This window comes from Anser anser (genome assembly GCF_964211835.1).
Source record: "Anser anser genome assembly, chromosome: 5".
Lineage (NCBI taxonomy): Eukaryota > Metazoa > Chordata > Aves > Anseriformes > Anatidae > Anser > Anser anser.
The window spans coordinates 61386757-61400292 of record NC_139725.1 but is presented as its reverse complement, the minus strand read 5'-3'; the positions used below and the strand labels follow the sequence as shown (position 1 = coordinate 61400292).

General features: G+C 43.6%; 1 protein-coding gene across 5 annotated transcripts in view; it reads right to left on the bottom strand.

The window, feature by feature from the left end:
• Positions 1-1880: 1880 nt before the first annotated feature.
• Positions 1881-13536, bottom strand: part of RTN1 (reticulon 1) — a 127822-nt gene continuing 116166 nt past the window's right edge. For all 5 annotated transcript variants that reach the window (XM_083838350.1, XM_083838348.1, XM_083838351.1 and 2 more), the window contains 6 exons: positions 6721-6928; positions 5671-5809; positions 4735-4804; positions 4307-4353; positions 4157-4215; positions 1881-2681 (listed from right to left, as the gene is read on the bottom strand). In XM_083838350.1, the coding sequence (XP_083694476.1) occupies positions 2639-2681; positions 4157-4215; positions 4307-4353; positions 4735-4804; positions 5671-5809; positions 6721-6928 (566 nt within the window). In that variant the 3' untranslated portion in view covers positions 1881-2638. The remainder of the gene's footprint in view (positions 2682-4156; positions 4216-4306; positions 4354-4734; positions 4805-5670; positions 5810-6720; positions 6929-13536) is intronic.

Here is a 13536-nt window from a genome sequence, read left to right as displayed (position 1 = left end):
AGGTAGTGTAAGCTGCTTCCCCAGCTTCACCTGCCTAAAGCTCTGGCAAGTTTGCTGCTTTTATTTGTCAAGCTGCTCTTCACTTCGAATGCAAATGAATTGAGTCACACATGTCTTTGAGTCACTGGGGTATCTTCAGACACCCATGGTAATCATACTGAAATATTTTAAAAACCAACCAAACAGAACCAGAGCTCAGTGTTGTTGTTTTCTACTTGTTTGAAAATAAAAAAGAGATGTCAGTACAGCCCCTCCCATTATCCCTCCCTGTATGCACAGGGCCTCTGTTACTGCGAGTTGTATAGCAGGACCAAGAGCTAGCAGAGGTTTGCAACAAGTCTTATGTAAGCTTTGGGCATGATGGCTTTTTGCATGCTCCCATCATCAAAGGTGTCATGGAAACTCCTGCTGTGATCCCACTACGGTGCCAGCGGCTGTGGGCAGCTCTAGCAGGCAGCACAAGCAGTCCGAGGTCCTCTGCTCCGGTACATCCCAGCATGGTCCTGCAAACTGGTTCCACCCACAGCACAAACACCTCCCAGCTGCTCAGCACCACTTGCTGATTTGCAGACCGTTACTGCCAAATATATGGAAAGTCAGGATGGCTGCAAAGAAGCTTGGGTGCTGGTTTGAAGAGGTGTGGTGTGAGAAGAGAGAAAAGTAAAGGGTACGGGTCATAGGGGTGACTGCAGGGGTGCAGTCAGGGTGATGGGGCAGAGGGCTGGGGGTTTTGACAGAGGGTGATGCTGGAGGAGACAAGAATGGGGGTATTGAGCTCTCTTGATTTGAACTCTGCTAGAATTTTCTTTTGTTTTATTTTATTTCCAAATATACAGGAGATTTAGCCTTTAAATCCCATTTAGGATTCGGTATTGTAAAAAGCTGGTCTTGGGAACAACTGCATTGAGGGTGCTAAGGAAAAACACATTTATAGGACCAGTGGGATGGGACATTAAATGTGGTCATTGCCAAAGTTATACATCGTCCATTTTAATGCACTAGTAGGAAAGTGTAAGAGGCAGTTAAATCTGGGGACAGGTGTTGAATTTTAAGTCCTGCCTGCAAACTACTCACGCTAAAACAAACATATTCCATTTGATCATAAGCAACAGGTGTCACACTGAGGTGTTCAAATAAGAGCAAAGAAGAATGTTTAAATATAAAACTTAAAAGAAAATAAGGGAATCTGAGACGTATCACAAGAATTAACTAGCCCACAGCCAAACCAATTTTTCTGCTACCTCCTCTTATGCATTTTTGTGATACACTTGTACATGGCCAAATAGCACTGCAGCCTGACCTAGGACAAATGTCACTATGTCCACGTGGAACAGATGAAGGTGAATTAAATGAAGAAATGCAAGAGATTTCAATTCAAAAAGTTCAGATAAATGTTTAAGGATCTAGTTCTTTGTGGGAAAAAAAAATGTTCTGCATAAAAATGTTCTGTGTTAGAAAATACATAAATGCAATTTGGTGGAAAAGGTTTTGATGTTCACATTTTTATTAAAAAAAAAAAAAAAAGAGAGAATAAAAGATTTTCCACAGGTATGTTCTGCAAATTGGAAAATCATTCAGCACTTAACCAATTTATTTGTTCTGAAGCACTTTATATAGTGCTGACATTTAAAAGCCTTCACCTTTGTACAAGAGCAAATCTTTATTTCAGTTCTCAGCCTCTGGGCTTAGAACATTTCCTAAGATGTACTAAGATCTTTTTTTTAATTTCTGTTCTTTACTTATCGAGATGTGAAACTGAGGAATAAGCTACGTAGTGCAGATGATTGTGTTAGACTGAACCATTTTCTCAGGCAAAGCACTTGTGGATGTGTCCAGTTTGCAAACGTCAAGATAATCCCATTGGCAACAAGAGGGAGAACTTTTTACATTTAGTAACATTTATTTCTGCATTCGGTATCAAGTACATAAGTGCAAATATTCAGAGTCCATAATTAAGTCCATTAGGAACTACAGAGAATGTAATACAAATTGTAATAAATTTAACAAGCTGGAACTTTCCAGTTACCATACATTAAATCAGCCTGTCAATCCCTTACGACAAAAGTACTGGGTTTTGTTTTCGTTTTTTTGGAGTTATACAAAACTGATTACCATAAGTACCGATTATTGTTTATTTTATTTGTGCTGGAAAACACTAAAACATCAGTCTACAATTCTATATAGTTAATAAAGATGAATCCAACCAGCAACCCAGTGACGTAGAAGCAATTTTAACTATTGCATCAGTGCGCTAAGCAGGAAAGCCCCTAGCCACATATAACATTAAAAGTTATAGAAGCAATGCCAATAGAAGAAGGAAAAACACTAAAAAAATAAAATAAAAAAGGTCAATATTATTTAGGCTCTCACCATCATGCACTTTATAAGCAACACAAAAAACCACATCTAGTACACTTTTCTCTTTACTATACTTTAGTGCTTGACACAAGTGATTGCAAATATTCTAAGTGCAGAAGCAGCAGGGGAAAAGCACTGCTTCCGAGTTTTATCCTTCTAATATTATGGTGTCGAGAAAAAAAAGAACAATAAATTTGCAGTAAAGTGTAAGAACAGAGCTGTTCCACTCCAGATTCCCCCATTATTCACTACTGTAGCTGATGAATTCTTGATGTCTGCTTTACTCTGCCTTTCTCTTAGCACCTGGGATTTTAGCCTGAATCCTAGAAATAAAGAAGAGAAAAAGGTTTATGTGGTCACGCAGCTATTTCATTCCAATGGATCCCCACTTGGAGTCTCAGCAAAGGGTAATTTTATTAGCTTGCATTTTGTGTGTTGTTGCAACAGGTGGGCTACAGTCTAATAAGAAACAGAGATGATGTCCATCCATGTGCTCCTAGAGGCCCCGAGTTGTAAATTCCCCATTTTTTCATGGGATATCCTCAGTGGTATTCTCCCACCCTTTTTTATCCTACTGTGGACTATTGTCTACTGGAAGCCAGGAATGAAGTTAAAAAAAAATAATTAAAAAATCAGTACAGACTTCTAGTCCTGCCCAAGGCTATGGGTTTGCAACATCACAAAAATACTGTCTGGAAATGTCCCCTGGAAGCCTTTGAATCAATCTCCTACCTGAGGCAGGACTATCGCCAATGCTAGATTAGGTTGGCCATGGCTTTGTCTTGCTTTGAAAACCTCCAGGGAAGGAAGTTCTGGCACCTTCCTGGGCAGCCTGCTCCAGTGCTATATTAACCTCCGAATGAAGAAGTTTCTCCAAATGTCCAGCATCAACTTTCTAAGCTAGATTTGTGTTGTTGCTTCTTGCTATAACTTTTGCCACTACTGAGGACAGTTTGGCTGCATCATCTTTTAACTTCCTGTCAAGTAATTATAGCCTGCTATGACATAACCACATAGCTCCCACTCTGTCAGGCAAAACAAACCCAGTTTCCTCAGCATCTCCATGTGGGCCACTTGCTCTCTGTCCCTCACCATCTTGTAGCCTTCCATTGGGCACCTGTCGTTCAGCCAACTTTTGCAGAGCCATGTATTCAAGCTGCTGAGATGTATGGATGCACCTTTCAGTAATTCTCAACTGTTAAGGACTATGCTTAGACCCTCACTCTCCTCTTACGGATCTCACAAAAGCTTTTGCTAGGCAATGCATTAGGCCCCAGGGCAGACTACATCAACAATTTCATCCAGTTCTGACCATTCTATGATGGTTTGCGACACTCAAGGTCATGGTGATTCCAGATATTTGTTTTCTCTAACAGGGCGCTGTTCTAATTCCCACTTTGTTTATTAACATTATTATTATCTCTAAAGGACAGCATCCCTGAATGCAAAAGGGCAGGCTGGGGCAGTCAGTGAGGAAGAGTTAACACATTCCTTGTGGTGTGGTTGGTCCTGGCCAGGTATGGACATCAGACCCTGTTTGGGCTGCTCCATCTTCATCCCTCAAAGGACAGGGGAGGGGAGAGAAGTTTGCAGGATCACAGCTCTGCCTCAGCCTACACTCATCTGAGAAGGACCGTGTTCCTCCAGGGATCTACCCTCTTGCAGGCTCCTTCATGCCAGGAGCTGGCAGGACATCATTCACGGGACATGTTGTCCCCGGGACCACCCAGCTCTTAGCTACCCCAGCATACCACAACCTCGCAGCAGGACACTTGGTCAAGTCTGCTGCTGAACTCACTTTGCCACAACAGTGTTTATGTGGGTCCGCACAAGTCCCAAGTATTGATCAATCTGTGCCTGCAAGGAGCAAAAGGAGACAAAGTCAGTGGGGCATCAAGAATGTACAACCACCCATGCACCCGAACTGCAGAGCTGCGGGTGGACTTACCTGGTACTTGTCATATACAACAGGGAGAGTAAACATAGACACCACAGCTGAGGAGAAAAAGAGCACAGTGTTAAATTCCTGCTGATCAGATTCCTCCAGAGAAGAGACCTACTTCGAGCAGGGACAAACACGTATCATGCCACTTGGTCAGCTGATCCACCAGGGATCTTCCTATTAAAAATGAACTTTGCTCAAACCTCCCAAATACAGATTTTCCCAGTTCTCTGGGACTAGTAGATACAGACCCGTAAAATGCAAATTGGTTCTAGCAGGACAGACAACAGAATAGGAATAATGAATAAGAGAAAATACAAGTTGATGGTTTAACTGTGGGGAAGGCACAACGAAGAGAGGCTGTTTTGCCTACGTAAAAAATCACCAGGGAATTAGAGTTAAAAATAGATTTAAAAAGAAATGATAATTTTTACCCATTATCAGAAGAGTCAGGCCATTGAAGAGGGCTCCCACATAAGTCAGCAGCCACATTAGTACTGCAAACTAAATTAAGGACAGATCATTACATCACCTCCAGTGTCAGCATAAGAAGAAATGAGTTCACTTAACTAGCTAATATAATGGCACATTAGCCTTTTTTAATGTGTAAAGGGACTTGTTAAGTAAGGCACATTAAGAACTAGGTACTTTTTCTGAGTGTATAAACCCATTTTCCCTCCTGCAGATCACTGCTTCATACTCTCTTAGCTGAGCTTTCACGTATATTTAGTGTTTAATTGCATACATTTAGGACCCTGCATCCAATTTTGATGAAGGCAAGGGTCATCCCACACAAGTTAATCACAACCCCACAGTGATAATCCCAGTGACTGAAAAGCCTTGAGGGCTGGGAGATGGGTACATTTTTCTAAAAACCTTTAGTAATTTAGCAGCCTAACCCATGTCTGCTCCCTTAATGATCTTCCCTTTGCTCTGGAGAACACCTGATTGGGTGTAAGGCTGAAAATAAATTGCTGTCTCAGCAGGGAGGGAAAGAGGGCATTCCTCCACAGCAGGAAAGGCCACCATTAGAGGAAAGCCAGATCGCCAGAGGGATTAGAGGGGAATACGCCATTTTGTGGCAAGGTCATAGAGAGCACAACACAGAGATGCTTCCAGACCTGCCGTGGAATTAAGCTGGTCCTGCACCTTTTGTAACTCCTGTATTACACATAAATAACTTCAACTGCAGATTGCCAAACCTCTAAGCTACTGGAAGCAAGCAGATTGGAAACCAAGTAGGAGAATAACTTTGATATCTAGCTACACAAAACTAGGTTTTATAAGAACAGCGTCAACAAGGGAAGCAGCACTTTGAAATGTAAATTGATCCTCCAGAGAGGGGTTAAAAATATTTAAAGCAATCCTACTTTTAAAGAATCCACAAGGTCCTGAACGAGAAAGAGTCTCCTCAGCTCTTTGACTGTGCTGTTGACGTATAGCTGGAGACAGTCTGTGTACTTCTGAATCTGGTCCTGTGAGAGATTCATTTCCATATCCAAGTAGGCTCTGTCAGAAACACAGGTCTGGTTACAAACCCAGCCAGGTTCACCTGCCTTGCACACTTGTACCTGTCTCCCCATCACTCCCTCCTCCCCAGCCCTCATTTCTTTGCAGCTGGAGCAATGTGTCCCCTTCCTGCGGGCACAGAGCCACCAGCACACACCATTTTTGCCATGCACGACCTGTCTCCCTGGGCAATTGCTGTGCTGGGTCTGTTTGCCTGCAGCCTTGCCCTGTCCACGTGCAGAGCCCAGTTTGGATGGTCTCTCTCTTTACTATTCCCAAAAGTGGGGTACAAATCCTAGCTGGGGTGGTTCCCCACAAATCTGACCTGGTTCACAGGTCACTACTCATTGGCACAGCAGAGGAGAAAGCATCGCTGCTCTGCGGGGACAAACAGCCCAGACCCTGCAGAGGGTGGGGAGAGCTTAACCAGCACCAGCACCCCACGGTGATGCACTGCCCCATCACGGCCTAGCAGGGCCGGAGAAAAGATATAAACAGTTCCCCTGTGTGCCCAATAGAGCACGCCCTGAAGCAATACTTTTTCTACTTGCAGAGATTCTGTATTATCAGTAGCTCTAGTGAAACTCCTTTTCTCCATTTACTTATAATTTTTATGATCTTTTGACTTTGAGGAAAACAAACAAACAAACAAAAAAAATGTGTCTCAGAGGATGATTGCTTTTGTAATTGTTCTTTCTTTTTTTTTTTCTTTTTTCTTTTTTTCCCCCAGAATCTAAGCCAATATTGCCTTACAGCTCTCGAGACTCTGGACAATAGCAAAAAATATTTCCTCTGTTATGAGCAAGAATTTTATCTGGTATAAAAGCAGCAGCTGAAGAAACGTGAATTGCCACAAGGAATGGATCCTCCACAAGATAAATGGCCCCCAGCCACGACTACAGAGCACTCACTTGAAGGGATGGCCCTCGTCCGTCTTCTGCACGGCCTGTAGGACCGATTTGTAGATTCTGAAGCTAATGGTGGCCGAGAGGCCGGCGAGGGCCAGGTAGGCCACGACGCTGACGACGCTGAATTGGGTCAGGGAGAAGAGCAGCAACAGGAGGCTGCCGAACACGATCCCTGTCTGCTTGATGTCGCGCCAGTACAACAGATCGATAGCTGGGGAGAGAAGACCGACATGTTAAAGGCGGGAGCTGGGAGGGCATCGAGGCCGCTGCGATGCTCGGGTCCTTCGCTGGAGGAGAATGGGAGGAGAGATGGTCCTGCTCACGTCTGTCACCTGGAATTTCCTTTCCTGAGAGCAGCTCAGTGACTTCAGGGATGCATGGAGGAAATGAGGATCGATCATCTGCTTGGAATCCTTGTATTTCATGCATTTGTGTTAAAGGTGGATGATTATCCCCAGTCACAGCATGGGGGGTGTCTTGCTAGGGCAAGGCAAATGCAAACTGGGGTTTGTGTTGTTGGTAGGGTTGTATGAAAATTTGCACCCCAACTTGCATTTACCTACTCTCCGACTAAGAAAAGTTCCTATTGTACACTGAAATTTCAAATTATTATTATTTGTTTGGTCACAAGTCCAAATGCCAATTTTTTCCACTTCTGGATCAAAACATGTTCAAGTTTTGGTTGTTGATAAATGAATGAGATAGTTTGGGCTTAGCCACAATAAACCAGTTTCCCATTCAAACTTATGACAATATAATTTTGTTATTTCTTTAGTTCTAAGAGTTCTAAGAAAGGAAAAACTCCTGGTTTTGCCACCTCTTAACAGTTACGTGTGTAGGAAACCATTTAGTTACATGAGTAAGAAACAAATGTGACCTTAAAATGCGGAATAATTCTCTTTCTGCTGCAAATCTGAACATCTCAGGAATAATTTAAAAAACTTTTCTATTTTGTAGATAACTTTCCTTGTCTAGATACAGGGGAGGTGTTAGTTAGAACAAAGCAAGCATAGAAAACCATTTTCCAACACTATATTTTTACATTTGAAAAAGAGTTCATTTTGACCATGCTTTTTATTCCATTTGTAGAGCTTATCCTAGCCACTCCAGCAAACTATCCTACTGAAGGAATGGGCACTATAAAAGCATATTGTTAAGAAATGATCATACACATCCAGTCCACAAAGGTAAATTTAATGCATTTGCACCGATAACCTGTTTCTAAGCAGACTCCTCATCCAGCCAAAGAACAGGCTCAAGACAATTTAAACAAAGCAGCTCTAATTTCACACACTGTCCTCATGAACAGCTTGAGCACAACACCAGCCAAACAGATTTCAAAGATGCCACTTGTCAAATAATTCTGAACAAAGAGTAAATTCAGGAAAATGCAATCTGTCAAAAGAAAATTCACAAACACAGAAAGAAACAAAATTAATCCAGCGTAGTAGTTCATATCATCTAATCTCCAGAAACTGTGAGTCACCACTGCCTGTTTCCCTTGAGTCAATGAGCCATTACTCATTACTATTACACATATTAGCATTGCTTTTCAAAGTAATGGGCTTGAGTGCAGAAATTGCTATTGTTTTACTGAAATCTGTTCCCTTCACGCAACATTCACGTCCTACTACATCCATACACTACATCCACAGGCACATCCATATACTACATCCATAGACACAATATAATAACTTTTTGATATTTCTATGTATCAGCGCTCGACACTGGACCTGTGATCACAAGCGCGCACAACGAGACGGGTGGCACGTGTTGGAGTCCTGGGTGTGAGTACACAAAATAGGGATCACACTTTCCAGTCATATGGCCATGTCTCCTCCCTGCCCATACCCAGGGGAATGGACTGGTGGATGCTCCAAAAATGCACTTATAGCCTAGGGCATGCACCAACACCAGGGAGGTGCGCAGCAGACCCAGCTGTGTCCACGCGGGCAGCTGGAGCTCCACAGGTTGCTTGCAGGGTTGCAGGTTGGAGAGTGGGGCTTGCAAAGCATCCTTACAAAATGGCACCCAGAAGACAAGTGTGTGGTATTTACTGCTCTTCACACTCTTTTTTCAGCGAGGACACTGCAAAATTCTGCAGCACAGCACAGCAACTGGTTTGCTTTCACCAGCGAGCATTTGGACAGGAGGTATTATTCACAGCTTGATCATTTTTATGCTTAAAAATTCCTGTCACAAGATAGCATTGGAAATTTATGCAAATCTCACATTTTGAGGTACTTAAATTTTGTCAAAAAATACATTCATATTAAATGAAGTGAGCACAGGTGAGCCAGCTCAGGATGCTGTATGTGGAATATCATCTGCTGATGAAACAAAACGGTCACGCACCGAGCAAGAAGGCAGTAGACAGGCAAACAAATGAGAGCTGAGCCAAAAAATTCCAACAGGCCATTTCAGTGGAGTTCCCTGAGTTATTAGCAATTGCTGATAAGACTCAAAATGTGCAACTAAGCACTCTCACCTTCCTTCTAGGATCTTCTACCTCACATCCCCTCAGACTGGGAGATTTTCTAAATTGCATTTTCTCATTCCTCTCAGCAGGGAAGATGCTGAATGACCCAAGAGAGCCCTGTCTGTGTGTGTGGATATCCTGCAACCTGCTCCTTTCCTGCTGTGAGGTGACTGGGGTATATACTAAGCTGTAGCAAGGAAAGCCTCGCCACCACTCCGAGCGAAATGGAGAGAGGCCAAATGACACAGTTCTGGGGCTGTGTGCATGCGTGAGAGAGGAGATGAAAGGCAGCTGGCCTCTTTCGCCAGCCAAATGAGACCTGGGGGAGAGGGATCCTGTGTCTTTTAGACCTGACGCGAGTTTTCCCCTGTGCATGGAAAAAAATATGTGCCAACTGCTAGGTGGGAAACCTCAGGAGGAGGCAGATAGGGGTTTAAGGGTTCTTACGCAGCTGCCCTGGTTCCCAGGTAGTACCTGTCCCATCACTGTCTGGCATTGTCAACAGATGCCAAGAGGCAAAGCAACGAGAAATCTTCTCCTTCACCATCAGGTGAGCCTAAGACTGGATACATCAACCTCCTCCACACCCCAGTGTTCTGAATGAGGATGAAGATGAAAGGTGAAGTTGTCAGCCACATTTATATGTCTGCTTCGTGTTGCATCTCATCCTATATTCATACAAAACTGGCTCAGACAGCAAATGGCATCCTCAAATAATTGCTGGCCCCATGGGTTTACTCCCTTCAACAGCTTATGACATACAAATGGTGGTCTGAGTCTTTGAGAAAGGGCAGCTGCCTGTTCATCCCTACGTATGCCAAATTACTGACCACCCAGGCTCAGACAGAGAGTGCATGGGGACACAGAGAGTGTGAGCTGAGCTGGAGCTGCTCATCTACACCCACCTCTCTGCTTGGCCAGGCTGCAACAGGCTCCGAGTCCAGCTCTCACATGGGGACATCAGTCCCCAGGGAAATCAGAGGAGAGGGCATGAATTAATGAAGTAATAATTAGATGCTTTGGTCAATGCTTAGTGAAAAATTGGCCCACAGGGAAAGAATACAAGGTCCTGGTGCAGGCAAAGGTCCTGCAAGCCTTGGGCATGTTGCAGACTGCGTGTGTGTGTGCGTGTATGTGCCTGTCCTCAACTACAATGGCATGATTCTGAGTGATGCACGCTGAATATGCATGAAGCAGGAGGCTGGTGCCATGTGAGCCTGTCGATATGTGATGTGCATGCAATTGGACAGCGGGTCAATCTGTCTGGCTAAGCAAGACACATTTCTGACAGCCAAAGCGCCGACTTCAGAGCACCTTTGGCTTGCAGCTAGTATTTGCAAACAGGGGTTTGGACAACAGGCACTGAAATCAGCCTCAGTTTCATTCAAAACCTTCTTTTTTGAAAATCCCAACTCAAAAGTCTGGAGCATGCCCATTAACATGCAGAAGCTGTTCAGTTGTAGCTTTCCACGATCTCCCTTCAACCTCCTGGAATGAGGGAAGCAGAGTCCCTCCTTCGGTCACTTTGCTCTCTTTCCAGCACAATGCACCAGAGCTCTGGCTCATTTGTGGAGGTATAAAAGGACTCTGGGTTTTGCCAGAACAGTCTCAAACTCAGAAGTCTTTGTATTTATTACGGGGGACTTGCCAGAAATCTCTAAGAAAGCAATGTTGCAGAATGATGCAGGTCACTGCAACCGTCTTTGAAGAGTGTTTCTGAAGAAATGCATTTTGATGAACTGTTTATCTGAAAGCATTGCCTGTCCATATTTTTTTTTTAACTGACAGCAGATCTTGTAAAATGTTACTCGAGTAGCCTTGGATTTGAAAGAAAAATCTTTCAAGGATGCCAAGCAGCATCTTAGCTACAATGCATAGTATAATTTCATCTCATTAAATGAATTCTGAGTTCTCCATTTGAGGCCATCCCCTGGACTAACGATGCACAAAGATAAAACTCTCTGATACAAGCAGCCACCTGTTAGTATGAGCAGCCAGTGTTTACGAGGCAAATTAAAAGTAACCTCTCAAATATAAGTAACAGCAGCAGTGTGCAATGCTTGCAGTGCCAGCAAGGAACTGCTTGCGAGTGTTGTGCCTGAAAGCTCACCCAGCTCACGTCACGGTTTTCAGCAGAAAATGTTTGGATATTTGGCATCACAAAAGCCAGAAGAGAGACTTCAGGGATGGAAAGGGCAGTGCTGGAGGCAAGGGGTGAAAGGCTTGAGATGGCTGAGGGGGCCTAAGAAGTGATGCTTCTGAATCCCTTCTTGTGGAAACAGTGAGGGCTGGGCTGTGGTGGTTTACGTGGTCCCCAGAAGCACCGTGGTGTGGGGCAGCTGCAGCACAAGGCTCCTGGGAGATGATTCCAGAGAAGGCAAATCCAAACCAACCTGTAGCTGAGATGTCCTCCCCTGAGACTTCTGCATGATTATGTTTTTGAAAAATACTGTTGTAAGAGAAATGGGGATCTTTCCATTCCATGTCTTGAAGCGAGCTTTTTAAAATGAAAATTAATGGAAGATTAATTGTGCACAGACTGGACAATTTGCATCTTCCACAGCTTCTCCTTGTCTTCCTCTGAAAATCTTTGTTCTCTCCTTCTGACTTTGCAAGTTGTTCTTTGCGGCAACAACTGAATGAAAAATAAGCATGCATGAAGCAGCATTCACATGGAAGTAAGTATAAAAAGTGTGTGCAAAATCCTTGTGTCCAGCCTTCAAATGAGGCCCATGGACCTTGAGGATCGAATAAGGTTATATGCTTCCAGCATACTAATAAGCCCTTGGATGTGATCAAGTTCCCCTTCCTACAATGGAGGTCCCATTGGGCCTCCTTAGGAGGTAAAATCAATGGATTGTACAGCTTCGTTCTTTATGTAATATTAGTATTAATGAGAAGTGAGAAAAAGCTGTCTATATACAGCCTTTAATTCTGTATATGGTGCAGTATAATATAGAGGCACTTCATAATTCGCTTCTCAGGCCTACTGGCAGTGAAAAGCCTGGGAAACCCAATTTAAGAAGGGCAGTCTCGTTTATAGCATTGTCGTAACAATATTTGTTAACAAATGGGACTACTAGAGATGAGTCTTTGATTTGAAGTAAATATTGCTCATGCTGAAAGAAATGTCATTTTGCAGCTTCCACCACAGGCTGCAGAGCCAGGCTTTCCCTCCTCTCCCCTATGGAGGATCCAATGTGGCCCTTGCTCTGCTCCCCATGACAGATCTGATTCAAATGTAACACAGATGGATACAACATTTAATGAGCAGTCTGGTGCCTTCAGGAGACTGCTGTGATTAACAGCAGAGCCAAGACAGAGTATCTGTGCTGTTTTACGAGACCTCTCTCCTTAGTCTTTATCTCCAGCCTTGAGGGATCTCTCCGTACTTCTACCTCTTGTACACATTTTGTCCATGAACTTCCCATCCTCAGCGTGGCTTTATATCTTTATCATCTCTCTGCTCCAAAACTCAGCCTGAAAGTTCAGACCTTCTTGGTCCCCAATTCCTGATGAGGAAAAAAGAGGACCTGGAGATGGGTTAGGACCAGGGAAAAGGAAATTTTTGATACGAGATGCTCTCCAGGTAATATCCTCCTCCATCTGCAAGATTAGGATTGCCTTATGTGAGCAAAAAAAAGGATTGCTTGCCTTAAGTGAGGCACCAGGCTGGGCTTGGGTAGACAGAAGAAAGCACAACAGGGCTGGCAATAAGGAAATCAGCCCTGCTACCTCTCCTCACGTAAGTCTGCTGTGACTTGTTGTTGTTATTATTTTCATGTGAGAGAGGATCGAGACCAGTATTTAACCCAGAGGCAAGAGAAAGCCTCCTTCACACACCTCCTGCTGATCAAACCATATCACTACTTGCCTTTGCCAGCTTCCATGAAGGTTGTTATTGCTCTTACCTTAAGAGAGCAGAGAACACGGAGACCAAGCAGAGTCCCTGAATGCACTTTCTGAATCCGCATGATGCTATGGAAATGTTAAGATTGTTCTGAGTTACTCCTGGACCAAAATAACAGAACCAGACCCCTTCAAACTCTACCCGAACATTTGAAAATCTGCAGATTTTCAAAATCAATGTTTCAGACCTACTTCAGTTATAAGAACAACATGGAGAGATTATCCCTTCTGATGCCAAAACAGCCCCATCAAACTCACTGTAAAACTTCCTAGAGACCTGGTGAAAGTAAAAGCAGCCCTCCGGCTGCTTCATCTTCCTTCAGCTACTGCCCCGTCATCACCCTCTTGATAGAGCTTAAATTACTCCTTAAAGAATATCTTAAAATAATCTTAATTTAGGGGAATTTTCTCCTTGTTTTGGCAATGGAAGA